Genomic DNA, 12,309 nt, shown 5'->3' on the forward strand with positions numbered 1-12,309 from the left:
CACCCCTGGATCCCACCCAGGTCCAAACACCTATGTTTATAAGATGTATCTTTGGATGCATCTAACTTGAAGTAGATAACATGCAGTATTTGTGCACAGTCGTTACGCAGAGCAGATGAGATCCTTTTTCTGGGAGAAATGTTTTCATAAGTTTCTTTAACGATATGAGTTAGGAAATTTCACTTATATATGCAACTGGAGAAAGGCGCAAGTTGAGGTAAGAATTTTTATTGGAAACCATGAAAGGACTAATAGAGTAAAGAAAGGAAAGGGTACCAAGAAGTGGAGGGAAGGAATTTGGACTTTGGAGCAGGAGTTCCACATACTGTTTATTAAAACTAATAATTCAGGGTTTAACATTCGGGGGGAAATAATGAGCCATTGTACTACAGTGAAAAATATCCAAGCATTGATTTTCAGAGTCTGGGTTCCTATGGCTCAGCTTTGACTCTGCTGTTTTGAAGGAGGAATCTCACTATCTTTTCCATGTGTGCAAAAGGTCAGGAGTCCCAGTGGATATCTCTTCTTAAAAAAAAAAAAGTCTGTGATGATAAATGTGTGCTTGGGATCTGGTTAGATGGGAATTCCTTTGAAATTCTCATTTCTCATTTCTCTCCACGGCCCAGAGACAGATACTGGCCACATTTGGGTATGAAAACTCTTCAGCCTTGCCGTGTTCTCCTGCCCCTTGAGAGTCATGTTCTGTTTGAAAAGAGCTGAGAAAATCGAGGCTGTTTTTTCACTTGGAGTATGAATATCCTTCTCAAAGCAGTAAGGGCTCTGTGAGAGTAACAGGATCCATATGTTGAAACTGGCTGCTAATGTTCAGCATATGGGCCAGTGAACTTTGCAAGCAGAAATATGCTTCTAATTCTCCAAAGAATGCCCTAGTAAGCTCCAGAAAGGTGACGAATGGCCTAGGCACAGCTTCTGGGCTTTATAGGCCTCTTGTTCCCTGGAATGTGAGCCACAGAAAGGGATTGAAAAGGTCCTCGTTGGCCTTAAGATGAATGGTACTGGGCAGTAGCCCTCTCTGTAAGGCCCCATGCTCCTCAAAATACTATGGGCCCTATCAGCTGAGGGCTCACTCTGGGCCGTTAGGTGATGGTGAGTCTAAGGACCAGGTTGCACCTCTGGTTGGCCAGATTGTTTGTTAAACCGAATGGAAATATTTTATCCTCTACTCGCAGAGGCGGCATTCTTGATGGAAAGAACATTGACCTGGAAGCCAGGTGGCCAGGACTCTGAGGCTACCCTGGCCCTAACTAGAAGTGACCTTAGAGAAGTCACTTGACCTTGCATATTTCATCCAGAAAGTGAGGAGGTGAGACATGCTGATGGCTGAGACTGCTTCCAACTCCCTCAGTGTAGAATCGAGTGGCACCTGACTCCATCGAGAGGGGAGTGATGGGAGAGACAGCCACAGCCAGTCACACTTGTGCAGTGGATGCAGTGGCCCTCGTCCAGCATTGTATTCCATTGCAGCTCTGTGTGCTATGGGGAAAATGCAGGGAGAGTAGAGGGAGACTTCTCATTACTCTTAGGAAGAATTCAGTCCTGGGCCCCAAATGAGTAATCAGCAGCTAACCAAGTGAGGGAGAGACCAGCTGCCCCTCCATTGCTGTAATATTTCTTCTAAACCAGCGTTTGGAGGTCTCTAGTCCCTGCCTCTTATTCTCACTGTGGAGTGTTCAATATCCTCTCTTAGCCTTGATCCTGTGCCTGATTCCTACCCCCTACCCTCGCTCCTTCTCGTTTTAATTCCTGTCTTCCCCAAGCCATCTCTTTCTCTCTGCAGCCTCTGCTGGGGTTTTCCATGGTCTGCTTTGTCTGCTGGTAGGATGGTTAGGAAGTCTGTGTCCCCCAATAGGTGAGGTGCCCCCATGCTCCCCCTTTCCCATCCCTGCACTGCCTCTTTGATCTCTCCGTTCTGCTGAGTACAACTGTGGTCCCTTCATCAAATGAGTGCAGACAGAGACCTGCAGCAGCTCTGCCTGCAAGTCAGTCACCATGGCAACCAGCATTCCTCTGTTCTACTATGAAGAGAAAATGGCTGTTCTAAGGAAGGGCTCACTGAGTCTCTATTACCAGACCGTTTCCTCCAGGCCCCTCCTTCATATCGGCTTTACGAAGCTACATGCATTGAACCAAACGTCTGTTAGCCTTTAGCTTTCAGATTTACTTTACCTAAGAGGAGGAGAAGCAGAAGAAGTTGACTCCAAATGAATAAGAGCATTTTTTTTCCTACCCTAAAACTGTTTTTTCTGAGCAGATAAACAAAGAACTGAATGAATACAGGAATCTATGAGATCCCGTGCAATGTAGTTTGTCTTATCGGTGTAGTGGAATGACAGAGCATGTGGATATTCAAATAAAAATTCAGTGCAGGTAGCCAAGGGACACAGGGAATTCCACAGTGTACAGACTATAGCATTTCAGAAGAATGTCGGACTATTTTGGGTAATGATGCTTAGAAAGAGGGGTGGGTATTGGTCCCATAGTCGTGAGGGAAGGTGAGCATTTGGTATCCCCTGCTTCAGAATCCATTTGGATCATACTGAATCCTTCTCCATAGTTTTTAAGCACAGTAGCATGGCAGGAGACCCCTGGGCAGAGTTTCGGAGCAGCAGGCTTTCATCTTAACTCAGTTGTGGGCACCTTCAGGGTGATTTCCAAAAGTAACCGGTCGGGCTGCTATTTCCATGAATCTTAGAAGTGCTGCTGATGGGAACAGGACCATAGCCTCTCAAGGAGTCAGAAACATTTAGTTCAGAGGTCACTCCAAGTTTCTCAGGGGACCTTGTACTGTCCGATAGAGGATAGCGGTTTCACAGGGAATGGTCTGGACTGTGTCCACTCTAGCTTCGGCCTGACAACCCATGGATCCTTTTTTGGTGACAGGTTCTTAAAACCGATCATAACAAGTAGATCTCGATTTTGAATGAAAGCTCTGGGTTTCATTCTCAAAAATTCGAATGTGTGTTTAAACTGGACTTTGTCTTTTTCAGTTTCTCTGCAGGTGGATATTGTTCCCAGTCAAGGGGAAATCAGCGTTGGAGAGTCCAAGTTCTTCTTATGCCAAGGCAAGTGTCCCAGGCCCCACTGCGTTTCAAGACACCCTCCCAGCGGAGCAGTAGCCAGTGGGCTGTGTGCCAGGCTGAGCACGCTGCACCTAGCATTCTTGGTGTTGCTTTGCTGCAGGGTCAGTAGTGTAACCGGAGAGCCAGGGAAGCTCTCAGGCCCTCTTTCTTCTCCGCTGAAAAGGCTGCCCCAACACAATGAAATGAGTCATCTGGACTTCTGCGTGGTGGTAGAAGAGCTCTAGGGGTTTCCTTAGAAAAGTCAGCACAACTCCCACAACAGTGAATCACCCCCGACCCCCTACTCTGTACACATCCAGAGTTCAGTAAATGACAACAGTGAACAGAAATGATCTTCGGTGCGTCAATGAAAGGTTTTTCTCAGAATCTCCCAGAACAAGAAAACCCAAGGTCTGAAACTTGCCTCAAAGAAAATTGAGTACTGGTGTCTCTTTTGCTGTGAGGACATGTGTTCTAGGTTTCCAGGTCTATTGCGAATACCAATATTCCATCCCATTGCCCCCTCCAGAGATCTCTGGGATTTGTCAGACCTGGTATATTTGTTTTTTCTTTAGAAATTATGCCTCATTTCTACAGCTCAGATAATTATGTTCGGTGGAAGAAAAGGCTTCAAATTAGGCTTCGGATTCTCTGCATGTGACATAATTGGGATTTTGAACATGGAAGAACCAGGAAAGAGCTGAGCTAGGTGTAAACTATGACATTTAGCGAGCAGCTCTTAGCAAGGGGGGCCTCGAAATGCTATCATGATTTGCATTGGATGAGGGGGCTTGTGGCCGCCGGATGTGTTCACTCCAGCTTTGCCTTCATTACAGCAATTTAAATGATCTGGGGATGCAGCCGTGGAGCCCACAGCACATCTTGCAAATAGCGATATTTATTGAAAACATGATGGGCCCTGAAAGGAAGACTGCTTCATTTCCATACTAAGCATCTGTGCAGGGCTGGGTGGTGTGGGCCTGGGAAGAGCATCGTGCAGATAGGCAGGGAGAAGCCACATCACCAGATCCAAGGGCTCTTTTTCCAGCTCAGTGTCCGGGACAGCTAAGCAGCAGCATCTATCCCTCCAAGGTGCTTGGAGAAAGGACGCATGGGTGATTCTGGTTATCCTCTTCACAGCATTTAAGGAGATGAAAGTCTCTGTCTGAGGCAGGAGGTGCTGAAATGACAGTCAGGCCAGTTTGTGCAGGCAGTTGCTAGAATAAGAGTGGTTGGAGACTGCCCTCCTAGACCTGCCGGGGTCTCCCGCTCAGGAGACCATAATCTAAGCCCTCGAAAAACAAGCTGATCAGTTGACTCAAATCAGCTAAGCCCTTGAGCTCAGATCCTAGACATACTAATTCCCTTTGTCTCCCCATCCCCATTCTGTGAGGCTAGGCTATAAGCTCCTAGCTGAGTGATTGGCACACAGTAGGTCCTCAACAAATATCTCTCCTCTTTCCTCTTAGCCTTCCTAAGGATAGGACCACTATGAGAAACCCTGGCACAAGTGGTTTTTGAGCTTTTCCCATAAGTGGTGTTATGTATTTAACAATAAAACACAGAAGCCAGAGTGGTGTTCTGTGTAAATGGTCACCCCTCCCTAATCATCAAGACGTGATCTCTTGTTCGGTAGCTCTTACTAGGTAGCCACTGTCACCCTGGAGGGGACTTTGTCTTTTCAACTTCTGTGGTTTGAAAAGAATCTCTTTCTCTTTAGTGGCAGGAGATGCCAAAGATAAAGACATCTCCTGGTTCTCCCCCAACGGAGAAAAGCTCACCCCGAACCAGCAGCGGATCTCAGTGGTATGGAATGATGACTCTTCTTCCACCCTCACCATCTACAATGCCAACATTGATGATGCCGGCATTTACAAGTGTGTGGTCACTGGCGAGGATGGCAGTGAGTCAGAGGCCACGGTCAACGTGAAGATCTTCCGTAAGACCCTTCTCTTTCTCTTTGTATATCCCTGTCCTCTTCTTTAGCCAGGAAAACACTTTGGCAGCAGACAGAGTGGGATGGCGGTTAGGGAGCAGCTGAGGGCTTCTTTCCTCACCCTAAGTCTTTTCTGAATTGAGCTAAGTGCTCCAACATGCTCTTAAATGATCCTTGGCCAACTCAGAACTCACAACCCAGGTTTGCACTGGTCACAGGTACCTCCCACTGGCCTCCATTCTCGAAATTCAAATTACACAGTTCTCAGAGGTCTATTATGGGTTCCTTACTGTTTCCCCAAGTGTTGACTGACTGGTACAATTCAGATTTTCCCCTCTCATTTCACTCTCCCCTGCTGGTAATGGAGTCCAAAGGCTCAGTGAGGTGTGTGGGGTTATTATTTGAACACTCTGCAACACTCAGAGCAGGCAGTTCCCATTGCCACTGAAACCTAGTCTCAAGGTGGCATCTTATTACCTTGTTATCATGTATCTGTCCCGTTGGCCGTTGTAATGGCGGGTGGCAGCTAATGGAACGGTATTGATTGCCAAGTATTTATTGCCATTAAGCCTACTTTTCTTCTGTTCTGTTCTTCAAAATTCTCTACTGTAGGAAAGCTGGGGTTGGGGTGCCAGACAGAGTGGGAGACAGAAAGGATTGATGACTCCTAATAGTCATTGGAATAGGTGTTCTACTAATGCATTGTACCTGCGCACTGCCTCTCAATGGTACCATCCCTCGTGGCAAGGGACCAGTGGTGAAGACACTCCTTTCCCGCCATAGACCCTTTTCTGCACAAAAATGTGATAAATTTAGCACTCAGTGAATAGACGTTGAGCGCCGAACTTTGATGACATATTCTGCTACTTGTGCCAGCTGCTCCACCTGGCATCTTTGGCCAAGTACTAGGTGGGACCCTCTCGTGTCCCGCTGTATATATGGATCGAGAGAGAGTTGCCTGCAACTCGAATCCAGGCAGTACGGCTCCAGTGAAAAGGGATCTTTGTGAGAGAACCCACTGTTTTCCCTTACTCTTCTCTTGCTCATTTTCCAGAGAAGCTCATGTTCAAGAATGCACCAACCCCGCAGGAGTTCAGGGAGGGGGAAGATGCTGTCATCGTGTGTGACGTGGTCAGCTCCCTCCCCCCGACCATCATCTGGAAACACAAAGGTCGAGACGTCATCCTGAAAAAAGATGGTGAGATCTGGCAGCTGCCTTTTCCTCTGGGCCATCAAGTCCCCTAGGGTTTCCACCTGTGCCAGCCTCTGAGACATTCTAATCCTGACTCAGACTCCAGTGTCCCAGAACCACATGCAATTGCCAGGTCCTGAATGGGTGTATGTTTGTAGATTGTATACTCGGGCATTTGACTTCCACTCCAAAGAAGAAGACAAAATTTCCAACAGATTTTTGTTCTTGGCTTTATGTCAGAGCCAGGGACACCTTCTCTTATTTTAGCTTAAAGCCCGGCCCCAAAAGACTGAAGCTGGAAGAGGGAAAGACTCAGTGACCTGCCTACAGATATGAACTTTCTAACCGATCTTTGGTGAACCTACTTCTTGTCTCTTCTAGTCCGATTCATAGTCCTGTCCAACAACTACCTGCAGATCCGGAGCATCAAGAAAACGGATGAGGGCACTTACCGCTGTGAGGGCAGGATCCTAGCGCGGGGGGAGATCAACTTCAAGGACATTCAGGTCATCGTGAATGGTGAGGAAATCCGTTCTTCCTGCCCCCTCCATTGCTACAACCTTGGTCCCCAGAATCATTTTCTTTAACTTTTTCTTTGGTCTATAAAATATGCCCTGTCCTGACTCACTCATCTACCTCAGCTGAATCTCCCCCTAAGCCCTATAGCCTCTGGCTCGATTTTTTTCTCTTGTCATTGTTGTTGTGAATATACTTGCCTTTTGGTTCTCCCTCAACTAAGGGGACTTTTAGCGTAGTTCTTGAATGTCCTTCATTGTCTTGCACCACTAGAAACTTTCCCCATACTTACTAATAAATTCTTATTCATCCTTCATTGTCCTTGATGGTACTGTAATTGTGAAGTTAGTCCCCTGGTTCAGTGTTCAAAGAAAATACTATAATCAATTCAGGCCTTAGAATAGTCAGAATCATGGTCCATGGGCTTATTAATCTTAATTTGCAATGTCAAATAAGCACGCCCATGGAATCGATCTGACATTTACAAGATGTTTACAGGAAATTATAATGTCAGTACTCAGAAAATAAGTAAATCACGGTTGAATTATTTTGGCCATTGATACATATTTTTTGCCAAACTCTCCCCCTCTCATTCCTTTGGTAAAACAGTTTTATGCAAAGGATTGTTTATAACAATCCCAGAAAAATGTCACTCTTTGGGGGTCTGATGAGCTGGTGCATTTCAAATTGGTGTTAACCATTTAACCACTGGGAGCAGGAGTTTTCAACTTTTTCCAGTATCCAGAGCCTCCTTTTGAATGTCAAGTTCCACCAACTATGGTAGTTGTAAGTTGAGTACGCATCGATTGAGAAAATATGTAATGATAAAGAGCTACTATAAATTGCATGCCATTTTGAATGAAATGAATAAATGAATGAAACATATTAATATAGCTTCCAAAGCTATATTGTTGAAAAACAATATTATTATACAGTTATAGAATACTAATGTATGTTGGTGAGTGAATTACTTATTTAGTTTACAGTATTCAGTACATGTCTGAATTCAGATCCCTTACCAGCAGTCCTCAACCTTTTTTGGCACCAGGGACTGGTGCTCCCGTGAGAATCTACTGCCTGATGATCTGAGGTGGAGCTGAGGCAGTGATGCTAGCACTGGGAAGCGGCTGCAAATACAAATGAAGCTTCGCTCACCCACCTGCCCACCCACTGCTCAGCTCCTGCTGTGTGGCCCGGTTCCTAACAGGCCACAGACGGTACCAGGGGTTGGGAACCCCTGCCTTATGCTAACTCTGCTACTGAGGACTCTTGACCACCAGGCTGTGACCATCTGACCCTGGGACACTCTGGAAGTGCCTCTTCTCCAAACCACTGGGTTCTTCCAAGTTTTCACAACCACCCTAACAGTTCTTCTTCCCTTCAGTGCCACCTGCCGTGCAGGCCAGGCAGAGCATAGTGAATGCCACCGCCAACCTCGGTCAGTCTGTCACCCTGGTGTGCGATGCTGAAGGCTTCCCAGAGCCCACCATGAGCTGGACAAAGTAAGACACTGGCTTGTGCCTGTTATCAGAGATTAGCTGAGAAGGGGACAGCATAGGGCCTACTATGTGTTGATGTTTCAATGGAATGGGAATGGACTGCTTGGGAATATATCAACTCTAGATGTAGAATGGACCGTTCTGTACGGTTTTCCTGCCTTGTGCATCAGATTCCTTCCTTTTCAGTGTGTGGCAGAGGGTGCAGCCTTGGAGGCCCTCTGTGGAGGGTTTGCAGGTGCAGTTTACTGCCCTTTGATAGAATCAGAGGTTTAGGTGAAGGAATCAAAGCTATACGTGGAAGTATATTTAGCATCTTAACTTTCTGTGGAGACCGAGTCTATCCTATGGGCTGCATTTTATGGAAACTAATTAAAAATAAACATCTTACCTCTGTAGTTGAAATCATGGTACTTTTCATTTCTGCACCCTTTAGGGATGGAGAACAGATAGAGAATGAGGAAGAAGAGAAGTACCTCTTTAGCGATGACAGTTCGGAGCTGACCATCAAGAAGGTGGATAAGAATGACGAGGCTGAGTATGTCTGCATCGCCGAGAACAAGGCTGGAGAGCAGGACGCGTCCATTCACCTCAAAGTCTTTGGTAAGGACCATGGGGGTCAAGGTCACTGCTCTGCCACAATTCCTCTTACCCCACACACTCAATCCATCAGCAAGAGCCTGTCCACTCTGCCTCAGAATCTAACCCACATCAGCCACTTCTTGCCAGCTCCACTACCTATGCCCTAGTCTAAGCCACCCTCTTCCTCCCGTGGTCCATGAGACAGCCTTCTACCTGGTCTTTCTGCCCCCATACATTCCCTTTAGCCCCTCGTACTCACAGTAGCCAGAATGACCTTACGTGACACTCCTCTGTTTAAAGTCCTCCATAGCTTCCTATTGCAACCAAAATAAAATCCAGGCTCCCTACCATGGCCTGCAGGAGCAACCCTGATCTAGCCTGCCTGCCTTTCTGAACTCATCTTTCCTCCATTTCACTTCGCATTTAAATCTCTCCAACCCCTCAGGCCTCCTTTCTGTCCTTCAGACACACCAGGCTTGTTCCTGGCCTCAGAGACATTGCACTTGATGTTTCTTCTACTTAGAACATCATTCCCCAGAACCACATTCAGCTTCCTTCTTCTCATCCATCATTCAGATCTCAGCTCAACCACCTTCTCAATGAATCCTCCCTTCATTGTCCTGCCTAATGCAGGCCCCTTATCAATCAGCCCCCCACCCACCTCCACTAATCTCTTTCATTAACCTTACTGTATCTTCTTCATTACATTTGTCAGTACCTGAACTGACCTCATTTACATATTTGTTTTGTAAGTTGTTCGCCTCCCACCTCCACTAAGTGCGTAGACTCCCAAGATGGTAGGGCACTGGCTGTCTTCTACACTGCTCTATCTCTGGCATGCCAAACACCACCAGACTCACAATAGGTCCTTAGTAAATATTAGTGACCTGCTGCCTCTATCTCCCTTTGCTTCTTTCCCTGGTCTTTGTGAAACAGAGTCATAAAAGTCATGGGAAGAGCTCCCACATCTCTATTCACTTTGTCTTTATAAACTCAGTAAACTTCCATTCATTTAGAACTGAAATGCATTTTGACCTGACCTTGGAAGAAGAATCTGTGGCGGAAAAATGTTTAGCCTAGTGGCTCTCAACTCCCTCTGTTCATTTTTCTTAAAAACGACAGATAAGCTCATCCACTATAGATGGTGCTACTAGAACAGATGCCAGTGGGCAGCTCCGGTACACGCAGCTTCCAGATTGTTACGATGTGTGTTTGGGGAACCTGCTTGGGACTTGCTTGTTTAGCCTGATCAGGAGAACTGATCTACGTCTGTAAACATAGACCTTTGAAAATCCAGTGTTTATATGCAGTTGGTCTTGCTAATCACAGATGAATCCTATTTATTCATTAATGACAATCGGGTTTAGAAACAGGTTATCAGTTTGGTTCAAATTAACTGTATATACTTGAAAGTGAAAGTTCAACTTCTTGGAAAATATTTTTGAGTCTTTTCTCTAATACTGACTGGTCTTCCCCAGTCACTCTGATTGTAAGTTTTTCCATATTATAAAAATGCATTTGTTAATTTATTCCTTCACTTAACAAATATTTATTGAGCTCCATTGTGTTGGACAAAAGGGCTACAGAGATACAGTCCAGTCCTTTGATACTGAGATGCACAAGAGAGAAAAACATATAAATTATAATAGATAGTGTCAGTCAACAACGTTTGAATGCCTGCTGTGGGCCCAGCCATTGCCAAGGTTACAAAGATGAATACCATGCACTCTGTTCTCACCAGTGGTTTTACAGGCTAAGGTAGGTAGTCAGCACTGCAATTTTTAATGGTAATTCGTTATAATGACTTCATAATAGCAATATGCATGGTGTTTATAGGAAAGATCCCTGGTCTTGCATGATGACAATAGTTAGAGACATCTTTGCAAACAATGTGATATTTCACAAGTAAGAATTTCCCAGAAAAGGAAGGATGAATGATCATTTCAGGCCACACACGCACAGGCAGAGGCAGGAAGGGCATGAGTGTGCTGAATGTGAGCTCCTTGTGGGCAAGGACCTCTGTCTGTTCTACTCACAGATGTACCCCCAGTGCCTGGAACAGTGCCTGGCATATAATAGGTATTTGAGTAAATGAGGGAATAGCAATTGGTTTTATGTGAATGAAGTATGATGTACATAGCAGGGAGATGAGCCTAGAAATGTTTAGTCACTACTTGTTTTAGGAAATTCTTTTAGATATTAGTCCCTTAAAGTAATAATAATACCAGACACAAAGTGAGCGCTTACAATGTACCAAGCACTATGTGAAGTGCCATCCACCAATTAGCTCTTTTAATCCTCAGCGCAACCCTATGAGGTTATTATCCCCATTTTATACTTGAGAAAACTGAGCACAGAGAGATTAGGTACCCTACCCAAGGAGCCATAATTCAAACCCAGGCTTTTAAATCCATTCCCTGAGCTAGCAATAGTAGTTACTACTCCATGAAACCCAACTTAACACATACTCTATCTGAATTACATATGGAATGACTAATAATACTGAAATTAGTGTATTCTCTCTTTACCACCATGGATAACATGGTTTCTGTATGAAAAGAGAAACCGGCTAGTCAAGAACAGATCACGGCTTCTCTTCAGGCCTCTCTAGTGGAGATGGCCGCCCCAGGGAAAAGGCATGAGTAGTGAGGCAGGAGCCATGTGGGACCCATGTAGAGTGAAGGGAATAGGTAAGGTCCAGGGAAGGAGGTAATGAGGCAGGAAAAGAAAGATGCAGGAACTGTGGCAAGGCATGGTTTGTCTTTCCTCCCACATCCCTCACCGCACATCCCCTTCCACATCATTGTCGGACACACACACACACACACACACACACACACACACACTGCACTAGCACAACTTTGTTCCAAAGACTGTGGCCAGGAGGATGTACCTTAGACAACCCAGTAGAGCAGATAGGGGAGAGGTGGCCAGACCCCTGCAAAGACAGGTAAGAAAATCATAGGCTCATAGGAAACATGTCTAATCGAGCCCCCATCCAGAATGAGAACCCTCCTCTGTAATAGCTGGAGGAAAGTTCACATAGCCTCTTTGAAATAACCAGGTACCCCATATACACACTCCTTTGCTTCTCCATTTCACATTCTTAACCTCCTTTCTCTCCTCCTCTTCTGGCCTCCCCCGTTGGTTTAGGAGATTGGTACTTGGGCCAGGAAACCAGATGGAGAGTGGCCAGCCAGTTAGGGCTTCATCTTTCTTCCACACTTTCTCTCCCTCTCCTTCCCTTCTGGTTTGCCATTAGGCACCAGCACTAGGTGGAGAAATGGGGCAGGTTCCCCAGTGGCAGCAGAGTCTGCAGCAGTAAGGTAGGACTGCAAAGAAACCTGTAGCTTAGTTAGTAAAAAAAGGTGCTCAAAAATCCTGTGACTTCAAGTAGGGATGGCAATTAATATATAAGAGGCTTATCTAAATTAGGACTGCTGTAATTGCACCTAACTGACATCATTTTTTCCTATAAAGGGACGCATTCTAGCATGCATTGCTCTA

The 12,309-nt window shown here is 45.5% G+C and overlaps 1 protein-coding gene across 5 annotated transcripts in view; it reads left to right on the top strand.

Moving 5' to 3' along the window:
* Positions 1 to 12,309, top strand: part of NCAM1 (neural cell adhesion molecule 1) — a 306,704-nt gene that overhangs the window by 237,802 nt on the left and 56,593 nt on the right. For all 5 annotated transcript variants that reach the window (XM_039887928.1, XM_039887923.1, XM_039887924.1 and 2 more), the window contains exons 2-7: positions 3,009 to 3,083; positions 4,801 to 5,019; positions 6,071 to 6,214; positions 6,590 to 6,727; positions 8,109 to 8,226; positions 8,657 to 8,823. In XM_039887928.1, coding sequence (XP_039743862.1) covers positions 3,009 to 3,083; positions 4,801 to 5,019; positions 6,071 to 6,214; positions 6,590 to 6,727; positions 8,109 to 8,226; positions 8,657 to 8,823 — 861 coding nt within the window. The remainder of the gene's footprint in view (positions 1 to 3,008; positions 3,084 to 4,800; positions 5,020 to 6,070; positions 6,215 to 6,589; positions 6,728 to 8,108; positions 8,227 to 8,656; positions 8,824 to 12,309) is intronic.

Source organism: Pteropus medius, unplaced genomic scaffold (genome assembly GCF_902729225.1).
Source record: "Pteropus medius unplaced genomic scaffold, Ma_sr-lr_union100, whole genome shotgun sequence".
Lineage (NCBI taxonomy): Eukaryota > Metazoa > Chordata > Mammalia > Chiroptera > Pteropodidae > Pteropus > Pteropus medius.